The sequence below is a fragment of the Coenobita brevimanus genome, chromosome 51, assembly GCF_032717465.1.
Source record: "Coenobita brevimanus isolate Jiangsu-jjx chromosome 51, ASM3271746v2, whole genome shotgun sequence".
NCBI classification, from domain to species: domain Eukaryota; kingdom Metazoa; phylum Arthropoda; class Malacostraca; order Decapoda; family Coenobitidae; genus Coenobita; species Coenobita brevimanus.
In genome coordinates, this window is record NC_137004.1 from 37994504 (window position 1) to 38010925 (window position 16422).

General features: G+C 44.5%; 1 protein-coding gene across 1 annotated transcript in view; it reads left to right on the forward strand.

The window, feature by feature from the left end:
* The window catches only part of LOC145400116 (uncharacterized), an 84337-nt gene that overhangs the window by 6525 nt on the left and 61390 nt on the right, over positions 1-16422 (forward strand). The window contains exon 2 of the mRNA XM_080272627.1: positions 10705-10847. Within this exon, the coding sequence (XP_080128753.1) occupies positions 10705-10847 (143 nt within the window). The remainder of the gene's footprint in view (positions 1-10704; positions 10848-16422) is intronic.

The window sequence follows — 16422 nt, forward strand, 5'->3', positions numbered from 1 at the left end:
ATACCAAGACCTGCATTCTCGTCCGTTAAGGAAGCTCCCAAGCGCCTCTTCCTAAGCGATTTATTTTGATTATTAAGCTACACCTTACTCTCCTCTTCTGTAACATCAGTCCTTCCAATACTGTCATGCTCTGCATAAAAAACGTACAAAGGGATATGAACCACGCATATCCCAAAATAAATCGCTAGGAAAGAGGTGTTAGGGAGTCTCCTTACCCGACGAGAATACGGCCCTTAGAGTTGTTCCGACCGTGAGAGAGGTAGTTGTATCAGTATTAAAACTATCAATATTCTCAGCAAAGCTCTCACCTTAAAATCGTCTGGCAGCAACAAGGAATACCCTGAAGAAGACGTGACTGCGGAAACCCCTTCAGACGATTTTTACATGAGCACACACTAGTAGAAAGGGGGTTAAGGAGGGCTGCATCAACCCCCCCCTCTCCAAACCCCCCTCCAGTTTTCAATATCTATCCTGAGATGAAAAATAAAATAGGAAAATAGGCCGTGGGATTGAAAGGGTGAAAGGGAGTGAATTCAGGCGATAATGAGCTTTGAATCAAGTTACTGAAGCCGCCAACATCAAAATTAATAAATAAGTAAATAAATAAATCAGGTTTACATAAATGACGCGCCAAGAGGAGGGAAAGTTGGAAGGGATGGCCGCCTAACCAAACTTCACCTAAACTAACTTAAAACTTGATTCACCTTATATAACCTAACTCCTGCCTATATTTACCTGACCTTACCTCCACGAAACTCACCTCATTTTACCACTAATCCAACTTTACTTTGCACCTAATTTAATCTTACACTGCTCTGGCGAAACCTAACGTCCTCACATAACAAATTACGCATCACAACACACCCCAACCCAAGCCACACCAACCCAACCTAATCTACTCTAACTTCACCCTGCCTGTCCCCACCACACACACCATACACAGCTTTAGCCAGCCCCACCACAGCAACATTGGGTCCCACCTGCTCTCCACACACACAGTAATTGGGGTAAACAAGGCAATTTCTAACCCACCGATTTTTACCCTTTCAGCCCGACGAATTTCATTTTATTTTTGTTCTTGCTACCTCCAGGCGAATGTATTCAGCGTGGGAAAGATATGCTGTACTGCTGCTACTACTACAATAAACTACTGCTACTACTACTACCATTACTACTACTTCTACTACTACTACTACTACCATTACTACTACTTCTACTACTACTACTACTACTACTACTAATAATAATAATAATAATAATAATAATAATAATAACAATAATAATAATAATAATAATAAGGATGATGATGATGATGATGATGATGATGATGATGATGATGATGATGATGATGATGACGATGATGATAGTGGCGGTGATGATGATGGTCAATGTGTAATTAAAATCCGCCGTAAAATAAATATCTGTAATCATTCATAGCTCGCTCGCTAATTACAGGGATGCACCTCCCCCCCTCACACACACACACACACACACACACACACACACACACAACCACACGGGATACCTCCTTAACTTTTCTTTAATCTCTCTCTCTCTCTCTCTCTCTCTCTCTCTCTCTCTCTCTCTCGCTAGTCCGTCTTCATAATGACTGTCCAAACACAGAACTGAGTGGGTTTCTTTGCTCCATCTCAACCTCCCCAAAGCCCATCAAGCTCTCTCTCTCCCTCTCTCTCTCTCTCTCTCTCTCTCTCTCTCTCTCTCAAACCCCACTCCACCTCCTTCCTCAACTCCTCTTAACCAATTTAGTCTTCATATTTGCAATTCCCGCCATGGCACTTACACTCCTCGCACTGATGGCCTTATTCTAAGTGGTTTTAAAGATGTCTTAATCCCTGTTCCTTAGCGATTTATTTTACGTTTGAAACCCCTAACATTCTCTTGTGTCATTTATATTAGTTTTGAATATCGACATAAATTTTAGGCAACAACTTATAAGAGGATGCTGGGGTGTAATCTGCAAAATAAATCGCTTAGGAAGAGGTGTTACTAAGACTCCTATGTGTCCCATACACTATTATATTTTCGAGATCATTTTCCTCACCAGGGATCGTTGTGTTGGTACTAGATAGCAAAAATAATGATAATAATAATAATAATAATAACAATAGTAGTAGTAGTAGTAGTAAAACAAAAACTGCAACAACTATAATAATAATAATAATAATAATAATAATAATAACAACACCAAAAATAATCATAATAATAACTGAAAGGATGAGCTCAATGTCTGGATACTCATAAAACTAAGAACTCTAGGCAGTATAGTACATAACGTTGCCTATTAACTCCTATTCTTTCACTATTACCTTCTATGTATATCCCTCAGCTCCCTATTGGCTGTATGTGATAGGCTTACTGTATATGTATCAGGGTAGCAGGTAGTTGTGCATCGGTGCTGTCTGTTTATCTATCTTTGTATCTATAGCTTTATTTATGTACCTGTTTATCTATCTATTTATCCATCTGTCTGTCTGTATGTCTGCAATGCGTGTGTGTGTGTGTGTGTGTGTGTGTGTGTGTGTGTGTGTGTGTGTGTGTGTGTGTGTGTGTGTGTGTGTGTGTGTGTGTGTGTGTGTGTGTGTGTGTGTGTGTGTGTGTGTGTGTGTGTGTGTGTGTGTGTGTGTGTGTGTTTAATGTAATACAAGTTTTATATATTTGCATGCAAATATGTGTATGTACGTATGTGTGTGTATGTATGTATGCATGTATGTATGTATGAGTTATGTATGCGTGTGTGTGCAAGTATGCACATATAAATGTGTGTGTTTCCTTGTGTGAATGTAAATCTGAGTGTGTATGCGTCTGGCGTGTGTGTATCTGTGCCATAAACAGTCTCCAGATGAAAATGATAGAGGAGGAGGCTATGAGAGGGGGAGGGGAGGGCAAGGAGGGGGGGCAGAGGGGGGAGGCGAGGAGAGAAGGGGGAAGGGAGAGGGGAGATGATGAGAGGGGAGGGGAGGGGAGGGGTGACAGGTGAGGAGAGGAGGCGAGAAGTGATGAAAAACAGAGAGAACAAAGAAAATGTAAGGAGGAAGCGGGAAAAAAGATGTGAGGGGAAATAAACACAAAGGAAGGGATGAAAGACGGAGGAGAAACAGGATGAAAGGAGGAAGGGAGGGAAGAGGAAAGGCAGAGAGAAGGAAAGTGGGAGGCTAAAGAATGGAGAAAGGAAAGGAAGATAGAAATGGAAGGGAGAGATGAAGGAATATAAAGGAAGAAGAAAGGAAGAAAGGAATGAGAGAGAGAAGAGGAGGGGAAAGAGGAAAGAAGAAAAAGGAAGAGGAAAACACGGAAGATGAAAAGGGAGGAAGGGAGGTAAAAGGGAGGATAAAAAGAGGAGGAAGGGAGGAAGATATAATGATGTGGAAGGGAGGGAAGTGATATTATAAGGAGAAAAGGATGGAACGGAAGATACAGGGAGGGAAGACAAAAAAAAAAAAAAAAAAAAAGGATGGAAAAAGGAAGATGGGAGAGGAGGAAGAGAGGTTACAGGGGAGGATAAGGGAGGAGGAAGGCAAGGAAGAGAAAGCATAAAGAAAGGAGGAAGGGAGGGGAGAAAGAAGATAAAGAGGGGATGAAGCGAGGGAAGAAAGAAGATAAAGAGAGGAGGAAAGGAGGGAAGAAAGAGGATAAAGAGAGGAGGAAGGGAGGGAAGAAAGAGGATAAAGAGAGGAGGGAGGAGAGAAAGGGATAGAGATGAGAAAGAGAGGAGTATGGGGGAGAGGAGGAAAGACGAAGAGAGGAAGAGAATGAAGGAAAAAGAGAAAATAAAGAGAGGAAGGGGACCAGAGATGTGGAAGGCGCAATAACGGAAAAATACCGACAGAGGGAAATACCGGTAAATGAGAGAGACGGCAGTGAGTGATTGCGACAGAGAGAGAGAGAGAGAGAGAGAGAGAGAGAGAGAGAGATGCATACACGTGCTATACACCTATTTCTTGTTATAATGTGACCTGGATTTTACCTCTTGAACACAAAGACATACTTATCTATTGTATACTGTACTGTAAGAGCTGCTATGACTCCCTCCCTCCCTCCCTCCCTCTCTCTCTATGTGTAAACTTGCAAGTCGCCCTGCTGATGAAGCTTGGTGGTCAGGTCGGGCGCGTAGGTTGCAAGGTGGAGGGATGAGGTGGGTGGGGTAGCTATGTGTACAGGATGGTGGGCGGGTGCGAATAGTAGGCTGGTGGGTAGGTGAGTGGGTGGGTGGGAGGGAGAGATGAGTGGGTGGGTGGGTGGGTGGGCAGGCTGGTTAGGCAGGTGGATGGGTGAGCTAAATGTGTGGATGTGTGGCTTCCCGGCGGGCATGGCAGGGGACGGGCTTCTTTTGTCGCCTGTATTATATCTTATTTTTGTTACTGCCATACGTAAACAAAGCTAACACCTTTTCAAAAAAAACAAACAAAAAAACTCAACAGGACTTCCATCGTTTCTCCTAACTTCCTACCCTCCTCATCATGTGTTCCAAAATATTTCAGCCTCTCCAATCCAGCAGCATCAGAAACTAAAGGAACTGACGCAGCAATGTTATAGCCAGCAGTGGAATCAATACTTTTTTTTTATATATCAATGTGCAAAAAAGAGAGAGAGAAAAAAAAAAAAGACTTCCAGCAGGCTATTATAATGTCGCCTCAGTTCTTCAATTATACGCCTGTAAACATCATTAACCCAGGCGCTGAGAGGGGTAATGAGAGAGAGAGAGAGAGAGAGAGAGAGAGAGAGAGAGGAATCATAAAAGCATGGTGGGAGGTAAGGAGGCGAGGGAAATGAGAGTAACTTTATAATGAAGGAACGAGGTAATTACGGAGAGAGAGAGAGAGAGAGAGAGAGATAATGAGTTGGGGTGGGGGGGGGCATTAACTCCTACGGTCCTAATAAGCTAATCCCGGCTCAGCTCAGAAGTGGAGTAATCGCCAATATTCCCTCCTTCTCAGCACAAACTAACTCAAAATCAATAGCCTGGCGTAACTAAGCAACGGGGAGTGCAAGATCTTCTAAATATCAAGTTACGATCGATTCCTAACGTAACTAAGCAGATAGGAGTCCAAGATCTTCACAAATCAAGAGCTACGATCAATTTCCGTCGTAACTAAGCCAAGGAGAATTCAGAATCTTCCCATGTCATCAGTTACGATCAATTTCTCTCGTAACTAAGTCGAGGAAAATTCAAAATCTTCCCATGTCATAAGTTAAGATCTATTCCCATCGAAACTAGGTCATAGTGAATTCAAAATCTTCCCATGTCATAAGTTACGATCAATTCCAGTCGTAACTAGGCCAAGGAGAATTCAAAATCTTCCCATGTCGTAAGTTACGATCAATTTCCGTCGTAACTAAGCAGAGTACAAGGTCTTCCTATTATTTATTGTTTCGTATGCAAAAGAAATTATAGTAAAGAGTGGATGAATTTGAAGTTATTTTTGTCTATCTTAGCATAGAACAGGACACAGTGCTGGCAGAGGACTGCAGACGAACATTTGCTCCCGGCTGTGTATAGCGCCCCTCCCATCGCCCTGCCGAGCTTAAATAATTCCGTGTTACACAAAGTTCTTTTTCTATCAAGTTTGCCAGACATGAGTGCCGACATCAAAGGGGGCGTGTGGACGGGGAGCATATTTTGGGAGGCAGGTTGTTAAGTGCATGTCAACAGGAACACAGATGCGGGCAAAAAGGAAATGTCAACATTGTGAAAAAATCGTGCGAATAACAAATGGTGCGATGTGGCGGGCGGGGCGAGGCTGGCGTGGGGGGAGGGGGGCGGCGGAAATCCGGGATGAGAATAGTTGATGGCTTACGTCTTTTGCTGGGGATTTATGTAGGTCTGTTGTTATATTATTATTATTATTATTATTATTATTATCATTATTATTATTATTATCACTACTTCTTTTTAGATGGACCACCCCTTCCATACCCGTTTACTTTTCACATTACACCTTAAGTTCCTTTCACTTTTTAACGAGTCCACCTCTGGGCGCAGACATGCTAGCCCGTTCCCTGAGGCTCAGCAGTCTTCCCAGATGGCACACACCTTCACATGTCACCATTTCGGCGCTCATAACCGCCGTCAGTACTGAATTCATGCTAAAGCTGTCTCATTCAGAACTGGGGTACTGGTAGTATAGACATTAATCTGCAGTCTTGTTAGGCCAATTAGTTAGGATATATTTAATCTATTTACCCATTAGCTCCCATGATGTTATATTTCAATAGGTAGAATGGAACGTTCTTTTCAGGATAAGTAAAATAAGTAGTAGTAGTAGTACGGTAGTAGTAGTAGTGATCATCATCATCATCATCATCACAACGACAGTAACAACAATAAAAAGTGATGGTGATACGATAATAATAATAATAATAATAATCACGAACGGCCCAAGATTAACCCACCGCAACCCAGAACATCCAAGTCACAAGAGGCAGACCTACGCCCCTGCTAGCATTTTACATTAAAGAAAATTACCCGGTCATCTCTTGGATTTGAACCCCGGCGCGTTATGCATGGCCGTCTCCAGTCTATTCCTGTGCCACTAGATCACCAGGCGAGGAGTCATTAATTATTTAAAGGTGACCAAGGCCTTTACTCTCTTTCTCTCTCTCTCTCTCTCTCTCTCTCTCACAAGTATTGAATCATGTATAACAAAAGGGGATGATTACCTTGGCAACATCCTCTTCCCCTACCCCCCTTCTCTCTCTCTCTCTCTCTCTCTCTCTCTCTCTCTCTCTCTCTCTCTCTCTCTCTCACTTCCTGCTCATTTTTCTCAGGCTCATATGTTTCTGTCATTTCTGATTACATTCTCTGACCTTAACTCTTTTCATCCTGTGTGTGTGTGTGTGTGTGTGTGTGTGTGTGTGTGTGTGTGTGTGTGTGTGTGTGTGTGTGTGTGTGTGTGTGTGTGTGTGTGTGTGTGTGTGTGTGTGTGTGTGTGTGTGTGTGTGTGTGTGTGTGTGTGTGTGTGTGTGTGTGTGTGTGTGTGTGTGTGTGTGAGAGAGAGAGAGAGAGAGAGAGAGAGAGAGAGAGAGAATAACCACTCTAAACCTCGACTGCACAGCTAACATAAACCTGCACGCTAAAAACACTTCTCAGGATTGGGTTTATGAAAGGGAAAGGGTTTGTATGGGCCTGTCGTCCTCCCCTCCCGGCCACCCTTTCACAATTTATGTTTAACACCTTCATTACAATCATGTTATATTTAAGACATGCTTTCTTCTGGCAATTTTATTCAGCTTCGGTAAGACTGATCAGATTCCACTAATTCCTTCACTATCAGAGTTCTCCCCGAAACAATATAAATTCGTCTTTAGGTAGCAAGAACAAAAGTAATAGATGTGGAAATATTGAGGCTCTCTGCTTAATGCCCTTGGCGTGGTGTGGTGTGGTGTGAAAGGACGGAAATGGTACGAGAGGATGGTATTGTGCAGCAGGGTGCGGTGTGGTGTGGCGTGGAAGAGCGGAAGTGATGCGAGAGGATGGTATGGAACAGCGGAGTGTCGTGTGGTGTGGTGTGGCGCAGTATGATTTTGAGCAGTGTGGTGTTGCTCCATAAAAATCGCTAAAGTCTACAGGAGGGTCAAGCTCCTCAAGTTCGAAAAGCTTTAGTGAGAGACAGACAGACAGACAGAGGCGTTTCTAGAGATGCTCCCACATCTAAAAACACCAAATCTTACTGAAGAAGCAGTCACAAATGGGAAAGACTGCAATCGGGAAGGGAAAAACAAACCTCTAATTTCTGATCGACTTACATGGAGCGACTATGGTTATTGGACTTAATTAGCCTGCATCCCATATTACTGAGTGCAATCTGCAATGACGTACAGAGAGATTAGACAAGGTTTTATTTTCGTGGCCTACTTCATTAAGTACCGTCAAAAAATTGGGAGCTTGCGTTCTTTTTCGCATCTCAGGTTTAATAATACGACCACACACACACACACACACACACACACACACACACACACACAATTACGTTTTCGTGCCGTGGGTTCTTAAGAATCTGTTGGCCATAAAGCTGAAAGTCTGAGATACTGGTAGTGTTATCTCTCTCTCTCTCTCTCTCTCTCTCTCTCTCTCTCTCTCTCTCTCTCTCTCTCTCTCTCTCTCTCATAGTACTTCTCCTACACAATAAACACATTCGATACCCCAAGAAAAGCCGGGCCGTTTAACCCCTTTAGTTTAACGACGCCTTTATCACTTTAATCAGGGCAACAAGACAGGATACGGTTCAGCTAAAGAGATATCTCGTATACTGAGGGTGTTTACTGAAGGCTAATGCTAACACCGGCTTCCCTCCTCGGTAAATAAAACCGTCTGGACGTAGCAAGAACATTTAACCAAAAAAAATCGTCACTGGATTTAATGAGAGAAAGGATTGGCAATTTATATGTCTATCTATCTATCTTTCTATCTATCTGTCTACCTTTCTATCTATCTATCTATTTTTTATCCAACACGTCAGGAAGGCCGCCAACACGCTCACAAACCCATCCCAGTTGGAAATAATCTACACTCCTTATTTCCTTCCACATAATTACCACCTATGATAAAAATGTTATTACTCATCCTTTCCAAGAAATTCCGTTTGTTTTTCTTTCCTTAGACTGCATCGTTTCCAACCCACTTTATGTAACAGCTTTGAGGGAGGTCTGTGTGTCGTGGGGAGGTCTGTGTTTTGCCATTCATCGCTTGATGCTACAAACCATCGTCAAAATCGCACCAGTAGAACGAATCCACTAAGGCCCATACACTGCCCTACGTCTATTCTTCCAGTGTGTATAATAATTCATAATGTCTGTCTGTTAGCCATGCATGACCACAGTTTTGTAGCTACAGTGTTGAATATTTACATGGATACAGATATGGCATGTAGGAAGGCTGCCATTACTATAAGGACAATGTGCAGGATTCGTCCAGTTTCCAAGATATACAAGCGAAACTTAGTAATTAACCAGTACCACTGAAACTAAGCTTGGGAGTTTGGGGCTGAGGCCACAGTCTCCTACCACCAAATCCTACATGGCAGGGAAATACCCACAGTTTCCGAAATAAAGAGATTTAATACCGTATGACTAAACTTTCACGCTCAATTAGGCTATACACGCCATGGGAACCGTATTTGGGGGTTGTGGAGGGAACGCAGCTCCAATCCTCGACCCCCTAACATAATACTTAGTATTAAAGATAATGAAATTTCGCACATGCAGAGATAGAGACCCAAGCAAGCCATGGATACCGCAAAAAGTAAGCATGCAGTGTTAAGGGGAGTAGAGGCAGCCCCGATCCCTACCCCCGAGAGAATACCCATAACTAGACTAACCCGAGCAACGTAGGGATGCATTCCTAGTAAACCAATACACTACACTCCTGTCCCACCCACTCCCTCCTGTTCTCTTTCTCTGGGTGGCTCTCCTGGTGAGCGAGCGCTAATAAATCCAGCCCGCTAATGAAAGAAACGGGGGATCGCAAACACTGTAAAAAATGACGACAATTTACCCACAGCCTGTATTATTACATCGCAGTGGCGGGTCAAGGCTGTTCATTTATTGTGGATTTAAATATAGCCAACCCGGGCTGAAAGGATTCCCATTATTTTTACTTTGAACGCCCTCTCCTCCCTCCACCCCACTCTGGAAAAATGCAATCGGTTACTGAAGCCTGAATTAAGGTTCATCTGGTCTAAAAGAGTCACAGGGGTTATAATTCTTTGCTCTAATTAACGTAAGAGAATAGCGTGATATAAATGGTATGAGGGTCAGTGTGAGGGTTGCGTAGGAGGGCTGCAGCGTTGTGTGGCTGAATGTGTATTGTACAGCGGTTGAGGGTTAACTTTGGTCTCACACAGGCAGCATGTATGAGGTAGAGTGGTATGGCGTGGTGCTATAGCATATTACGGTATGATGTGGTACGGCATGGTATGGGTGTGGAGTGGTGTGGTGTGGTGTGGTGTGGTATGGTATGGTACATGTTGCTTCTTATGACTGCGTTCCAATATACCCCCCGCCAACAAGTCGAAAGCTCCATTATGTTCACACACACACACACACACACACACACACACACACACACACACACACACACACACACACACACACAAACTATACTCTGTCCACATTACATTTACTTTTCCTAAAATTACCATCTTCCCATATTGAATACACTGTTGTAACGATAGATTATCACGAGAATAGGGTACTAATCACGAAGAAGTGCTTTGAAAAGGACGTGTGCCAATGAGCCACGTAAAACCAAACACTGATTCACCAAAACCAAACACTAACCACTTTTCTTTCCCTGATGATGTTACTGTGGCCCCAAACCCATCTAGACGTGAACCCAGTGGACTGCAGGATGAAGATGTCCTTTCCCTATAGTTCACCATCCTTTCGGGGAATGTGGAAATAGGGACGTTTCTGTAACCCGGTAGTGGACCAGCTCTGTTATATGTCAGTGGCACCTCACGAAGGCTCCCAGGCCAACACCTTTCTTTCCCTAATTCATTAAAGCCGAACCCTGATCATCCCTTCTTTCCCTACCAAATCCTGATCATCTCTCTCCTTCCCCCCACCAAACCCTGATCATCTCCCTCCTCCCCAGCAAAACCCTGATCATCTCTCTCCTCCCCAGCAAACCCTGATCATTTTTCTCCTCCCCAACAAACCCTGATCATCTCTCTCTTTCCCCCACAGGTCGTCACAGGTCCCCACGCTCCCCAAAGTCCCCAAAGTCCCCCAGGTCGCCCCGGTCCCCCCGCAGCGGCAAGGCGTCCTCCCCTCTGAGTCCCCGCGGCGCCACCCACTGCCACTGCCACTGCCCCCGCCTCGCTAAGCAGGTAAGCAGGAGAAGGTTTGGGTTTTATGCCTACCAACTGGACCGGGATTATTAAGGCAAACAATAGATAATTTTAATGAAACGAAGAAGGAACCAAAGGCTAGATGTCCGCTAGAATTGTTCCCTCAAGGAAAAAAATGGAAGTCAAATTCAAAACCGTTCATTTCGAGATGCCTGGACACACTGCGTTTAAAAGACTGGAGGTCATAGGAAGAAGAAAATACACACAAGACACTTCCAGAGCTGACCTGTTGCATACGAAGGCCGGGAGCACAGGTTAACTCTTGCATTAGAAAGTTGGACAGAAAATGGGATGAGGGTGTTGCGAGCTCATCGGTATGGAGAAGGGATGCATGTAGACAGCTCAGAAGAACAGTAACCATTGAAATAGCCACAAAAAAGAGATAAAAGATGCAACAGCGCGGCAACAAGAGAGGTTGAAGGGAATCAGTAAGAGGAGGAGAGTTAATGTGACGAAAAGCCTTTGACACCACCCTGTTGGGAAGAGTTGTATGATTTTCCCCAAGAAGCGCTACACTCATGTCTTCAAGTTACTGCTGGCTGAACAGAAACAAAAGGGAAATAAATTTTACTCAACGCTCTGACGCATATGAGAGGGACAGGGGAATGAAGGGGAAAGGGAGGGCAGAGAAGAGGAAAGTGGCTGCGAAAATGGCTGTTAAAAATGTGGTGGGGAGGACACTGAAGGAGAGAGTGAGGAAGAAGGGATGAATGGAGGGAGGAGGAAGGAATGGGAGACAAGGAGGGAGGAGGAAGAAATGGGAGAGGAGGAGGGAGGAGGAAGAAATGGGAGAAGAGGAGGGAAGAGCAAGGAATGGGAGAGGAGAAGGGGGGGAGGAAGAAATGAGAGTAGGCGCAGGGAAGAATAGGAGAGGGGGAGGGGAGAGTAAGCGCAGGGAAGAATAGGAGAGGGGGAGGGGGTGGGGAGAGTAGCCGCAGGGAACAATAGGAGAGGGGGAGGGGGAGGGGAGAGTAGCCGCAGGGAAGAATAGGAGAGGGGGAGGGGGAGGGGAGAGTAGCCGCAGGGAAGAATAGGAGAGGGGGAGGGGGAGGGAATAATGGGAGAAGGGGAGGGTGGAGGAGAGAAGAATAAGAGAGAATCAGGGGGCCTGGGGGAGTTATGGAGGAGGTGGGGGTAGAGAATAGGACGGTGTGGACAGGAGTAATGGGACAGAAAATGTGCCTAAGGGTGGTGAAGGGTGAGAGAATGGGATGGGAGAAAGGGAGTATGTGGGGTAAGAGAAAGAAAGGGTGTGGAATGGAGGAAGGGAGGGTGTGAGATGGAAGAAAGGGAAGGTGTGGGATGGGGGAAAGGGAGGGTGAGGGATTGGAGGAAGGGAGGGTGTGAGGTGGAAGAAAGGAAGAGTGTGGGATGAAGGAAGAGGGGATGCCGGACAGGAAAAAGGGAGGGTATACGATGGAAGAAATGGAGGGTGTGGGATGAAGGAAGGGTGTGGGAGGGAAAGATGTTGAAGGAAACAAGGGAGTGGCGTGGGATGGAAGGATGTGACAGGAAAATAAGACAAAAAGAGTGTGCGATGGAAGGGTGGGGGAGTGTGGGAAAATGTGGGTAGAAAGAGTGAGACAGAGAGAGAGAGGGAAGGCAGAGTATGGATCGGACCACAAAGATGAGATGCAAAGTGGTACAGGCGGGAACAAAAGTTTCCATAAAATTTCTGCTGCGTCTACTTCACACTTAGATCATGTTCGTCACTTTCCTCCCAGACGCATCACAGTACAAAGAACCATCTACGTATCGAAAATCATATCACGCCACTCTCAGCTTAGAAAGAAGATAAATCGAGGGAAGGTGAGAAGCAGGGGAGCTGAAATATTTGTTGGAATTTTGTCTCCTACTGTGAAGATGTGGCGGGGATGCAGGGTGGGTGTGAGAGGAGTAGGCAGGGTGAGGGTGAGAGGGGAAGGCAGGGTGGGAGTGAAAAGGGAAGGCAGGGTGGGGGTGAGTGGGAAAGGGCGGGGTAAGGGTGAGAGGGGTAAGGGATGAGAGACACAGAATGAGGTAAACAGGGATACTGCCAAAGTCGAAAACCAAAACAGAAAGACATATGAGCCAACGATGAATGAAGTGATATGGAAATTAAATATACTTAATACACTGTCAGGCATACGGTCGCTGAAACACCAATTTATACATCGCTTAAGGCCGTACTCTAAGTGCCTTTGGGGATTTCCTAACACCTCATCCTTAGCGATTTGTTTTGCACATGACACTTCACCATCCTGCAGTATATTATTGGGGCTAAGTCGATACTGAAATATAACAATCGAAACAAATATAATATGCAAAATAAACAGCTAAGCGAGAGGTGCAACGAAGCCTCCTGTACGCTTAAAATACATGAAAGTCTGTAAATATGGAATCATATTTTGTAATGTAGGAGAGAGAGAGAGAGAGAGAGAGAGAGAGAGAGAGAGAGAGAGAGAGAGAGAGAGGAAAAGATGAGACAGGATGGAATATTTTGGGTGCGGAGGCGGTGAGAGGGATTACCTGAGGAGTGAGGAGGAAACTAGAGAGAGAGAGAGAGAGAGAGAGAGATGGTGGGAGGGAGGGATGGAAGAGGAAGAGATGGAAGGAAAGAAGAGAAGTACACAGATAGGGAGGGAGGGAGAAAAGCTGTAAGAGATGAAGGGAGAGAGGAAGGGAAGAAATCTGCAAGAGAGGGAGGGAGGAGAAGTGTAAGCGATGGAAGGAGGGAGGGAGGAGAAGTGTAAGCGATGGAAGGAGGGAGGGAGGGAGGGAGGGAGGGAAGAGAAAGGTAAGAGATGAAGGGAAGTAAGACTGAGAAGAAAGATGCAGAGATGGATGGAGGGGAAAAAGTAAAAGAACTACACAGAGATGGGGGAGAGGGAAGGAGGGAGGGAGCGAGGGAGAGAAGAGGAAAAGGAAGGGAGGGAGGGAGAGAAGAGGAAAACTGCAGTGAGATGGATGAAGGTAGGAAGGACAGAGGATAAAAAAAAAAAAGTATTATTATGAAAGCAATGTACCAGGACAGGATCAAAAGCAACACAGTCAAAGGAACGATCACAGAACAGGCCTGTGTATATATATGGCAACCAAAAGCCCTGAACCATTAGGAATATATATATGCAATTTATCTATCTGTACCTTTATCTATCTATTTATCTGTCTACCTGCTTGCCTACATATCTAACTGTTTATCTATACATCTATTTGTCTATTTATACCTATTTACTTGTACCTACCTACCTATCTATCCACCTATCTCTCTATACATCTACCTATCTATCTGTCTATCTATCTATCTACCATTTGTTTATATGCACTCAGGGTAGTGGTAACAGACCACCATCAGAGGGCAGCATTATCAAAGCAAACCAATCAATAGGCATCATCAAAACTATCTACCTACTACCTATCTATCTATCTATCACTATCGATCTCTCTATACATACATACATACATTCATTCATTTATATTCCTCTATTAAGCTTTATTTATTTATTTATTCATATGCACGGTAGTAGTAACAGAGCACCAATCAGAAGACATTCCTATCAGAGCAAACCAATCAAGAAGCATCGCCACCAAAGCACCAATCAGAGGCAAAAGAGTCTCTGATGCTGGCCAATCAACTAAGCGCTTTCTGATGACCTCGGGCACAGGCTGGGAGAAAAGGTCAAGGGTCACACAGCCGGCCATAAACGAGGTGAAGCCAGGTTGGAAAGTGGAGCCTGGAAATAATAAGGTAACATTATGAGATTTGGTCACGTGGGTGGGAATGTGCGCCAGGTCAAATGTTGGAAGGCATCGCAAATTAGGTCAGAGGTTAGGGAGGCTGCCATTTCAGAGCTCCTGCCGTAAAATTACAGAGGTGTTCAAGGTTGCCATTTTAGCGCTCTTGCCATTATCTATCCATCTATCTATAGCCAGACCCCATTATCCCGAAAGGGCTGGCCGTTTGTCTTTGAGTTAGTTGTTTTACGGGGAGGGACACTAACCCTCCGCCAACTCACTTGCTGACACGTAAGGAACTCGTATTGATTGGTTATATGGTTACCACCCAGCGGTGTAAATGGTTTCCTGGCTTAAAGGAAAACATTAGGCTTATCACCCAATGTAAATCCACCTGAAAAGGAAAGAGGAGTAATAAAGTGACAGGAAAGATGAGAGGAATGGGAATGCAAGAGGGCAGACACAGAAAAAGAATGGAAAAGGCGAAGGAAGAAGGAGGCAGCACTACAGTGAGTGAGTGGATGATGTTCGCCTTGCCATTAAAGTTCGTAATATAGAGGTGAGCAAGGCTGCCATCTTAGCGCTCCTTTCACTACATTTCAAGATAATCACATCTGTCTAGCGCCAAATTTTCATAACAACCTATATTCTATGGGTATTCTGCAGATTCTGGTATTACCTTTATTGATTTCTGAGGTGTATCTAGGAATAGTGTATCGCATTTTCATCTGGCATCTGTAAAGATGATTCTACACATGTGATCGTTAAGGGGAAAGGTCAAGCTAGAACATCCCTCGCTCAGTAATTAGGTCTCCAACAGATTTACCCTTCCAGTACGGTGCAGTGTATTATAATTAAACCCCTTCAACCCGATGGTATCAGAATTTACCCCAGTTATCAATTAGGCCTCGAGCAGATTAACCCCTCCAAAGCGAGAACCTCAAAACTCACATCCCTCAGCAACTATACGTCATTCACTTCAACCTGGCGGAGATTGTGGCCTTCCCCTTAGCCCACATCACACAACTCACCCAGAATAAGACAGTACTACGGCTCGACATCCTTCCCATGGCACCTCTTCGTGACTAGCATCATATTCTAGCGTCATCCTCTTGCCACAGCGCACTAAGGATGCAGAGAGATCAATTTTACGCCAATCTGCAGTGAACAGCGTATATAATATTGTTTGGGGTGGCAAGAACAAAGTAAAACACACACACACACACACACACACACACACACACACACACACATGATCGGACTGAAAAGTCTATACACTCCTTCAACCAGAGGACGTCAATTCTCTTTTATACTTGTCGCTATCAGATAATTTCACTCTGCTTGAAAAAAAAAAAAAAACACTCAAGCGATGGATTTCTTAATGGAAGGTCTAGCTAAGCCCTCCCGTTGGAAATGTCTCTCTGAAGCTAAATATAAGTAAAAAAATGTATATATAAAAAAGACGAACTCGTAGTGAAGTAGTTATCCCCTTCAGTACACTTTCTCTTTCCTTTTCCATCTTTCCCCACTTCCATTTGGGCTTGATGTGTTGGACCCAGACTCGCCATATAGCGCCTCTTCCCCCGTCAGTCCCTTCTCTCAAATCTTCGTTCACACAATCCATCCACCTCCTCTTCAGCCTTCCTGTCTTCCATGTACCCCCATCGCCATTATTCTCTCCCCCACATAATCTTCACCCCTCGTCATCACCTGCCCATACCAATTTTAATCTTCTGTCCCCCACCTTCTTGGGTTTCTCTAAGTGACGTGGTTCATTCCTCCAATTTCCAGACGATTTTATTCAGCTCAGGATAGACTTTTACTAGAGGAGTTACCTATA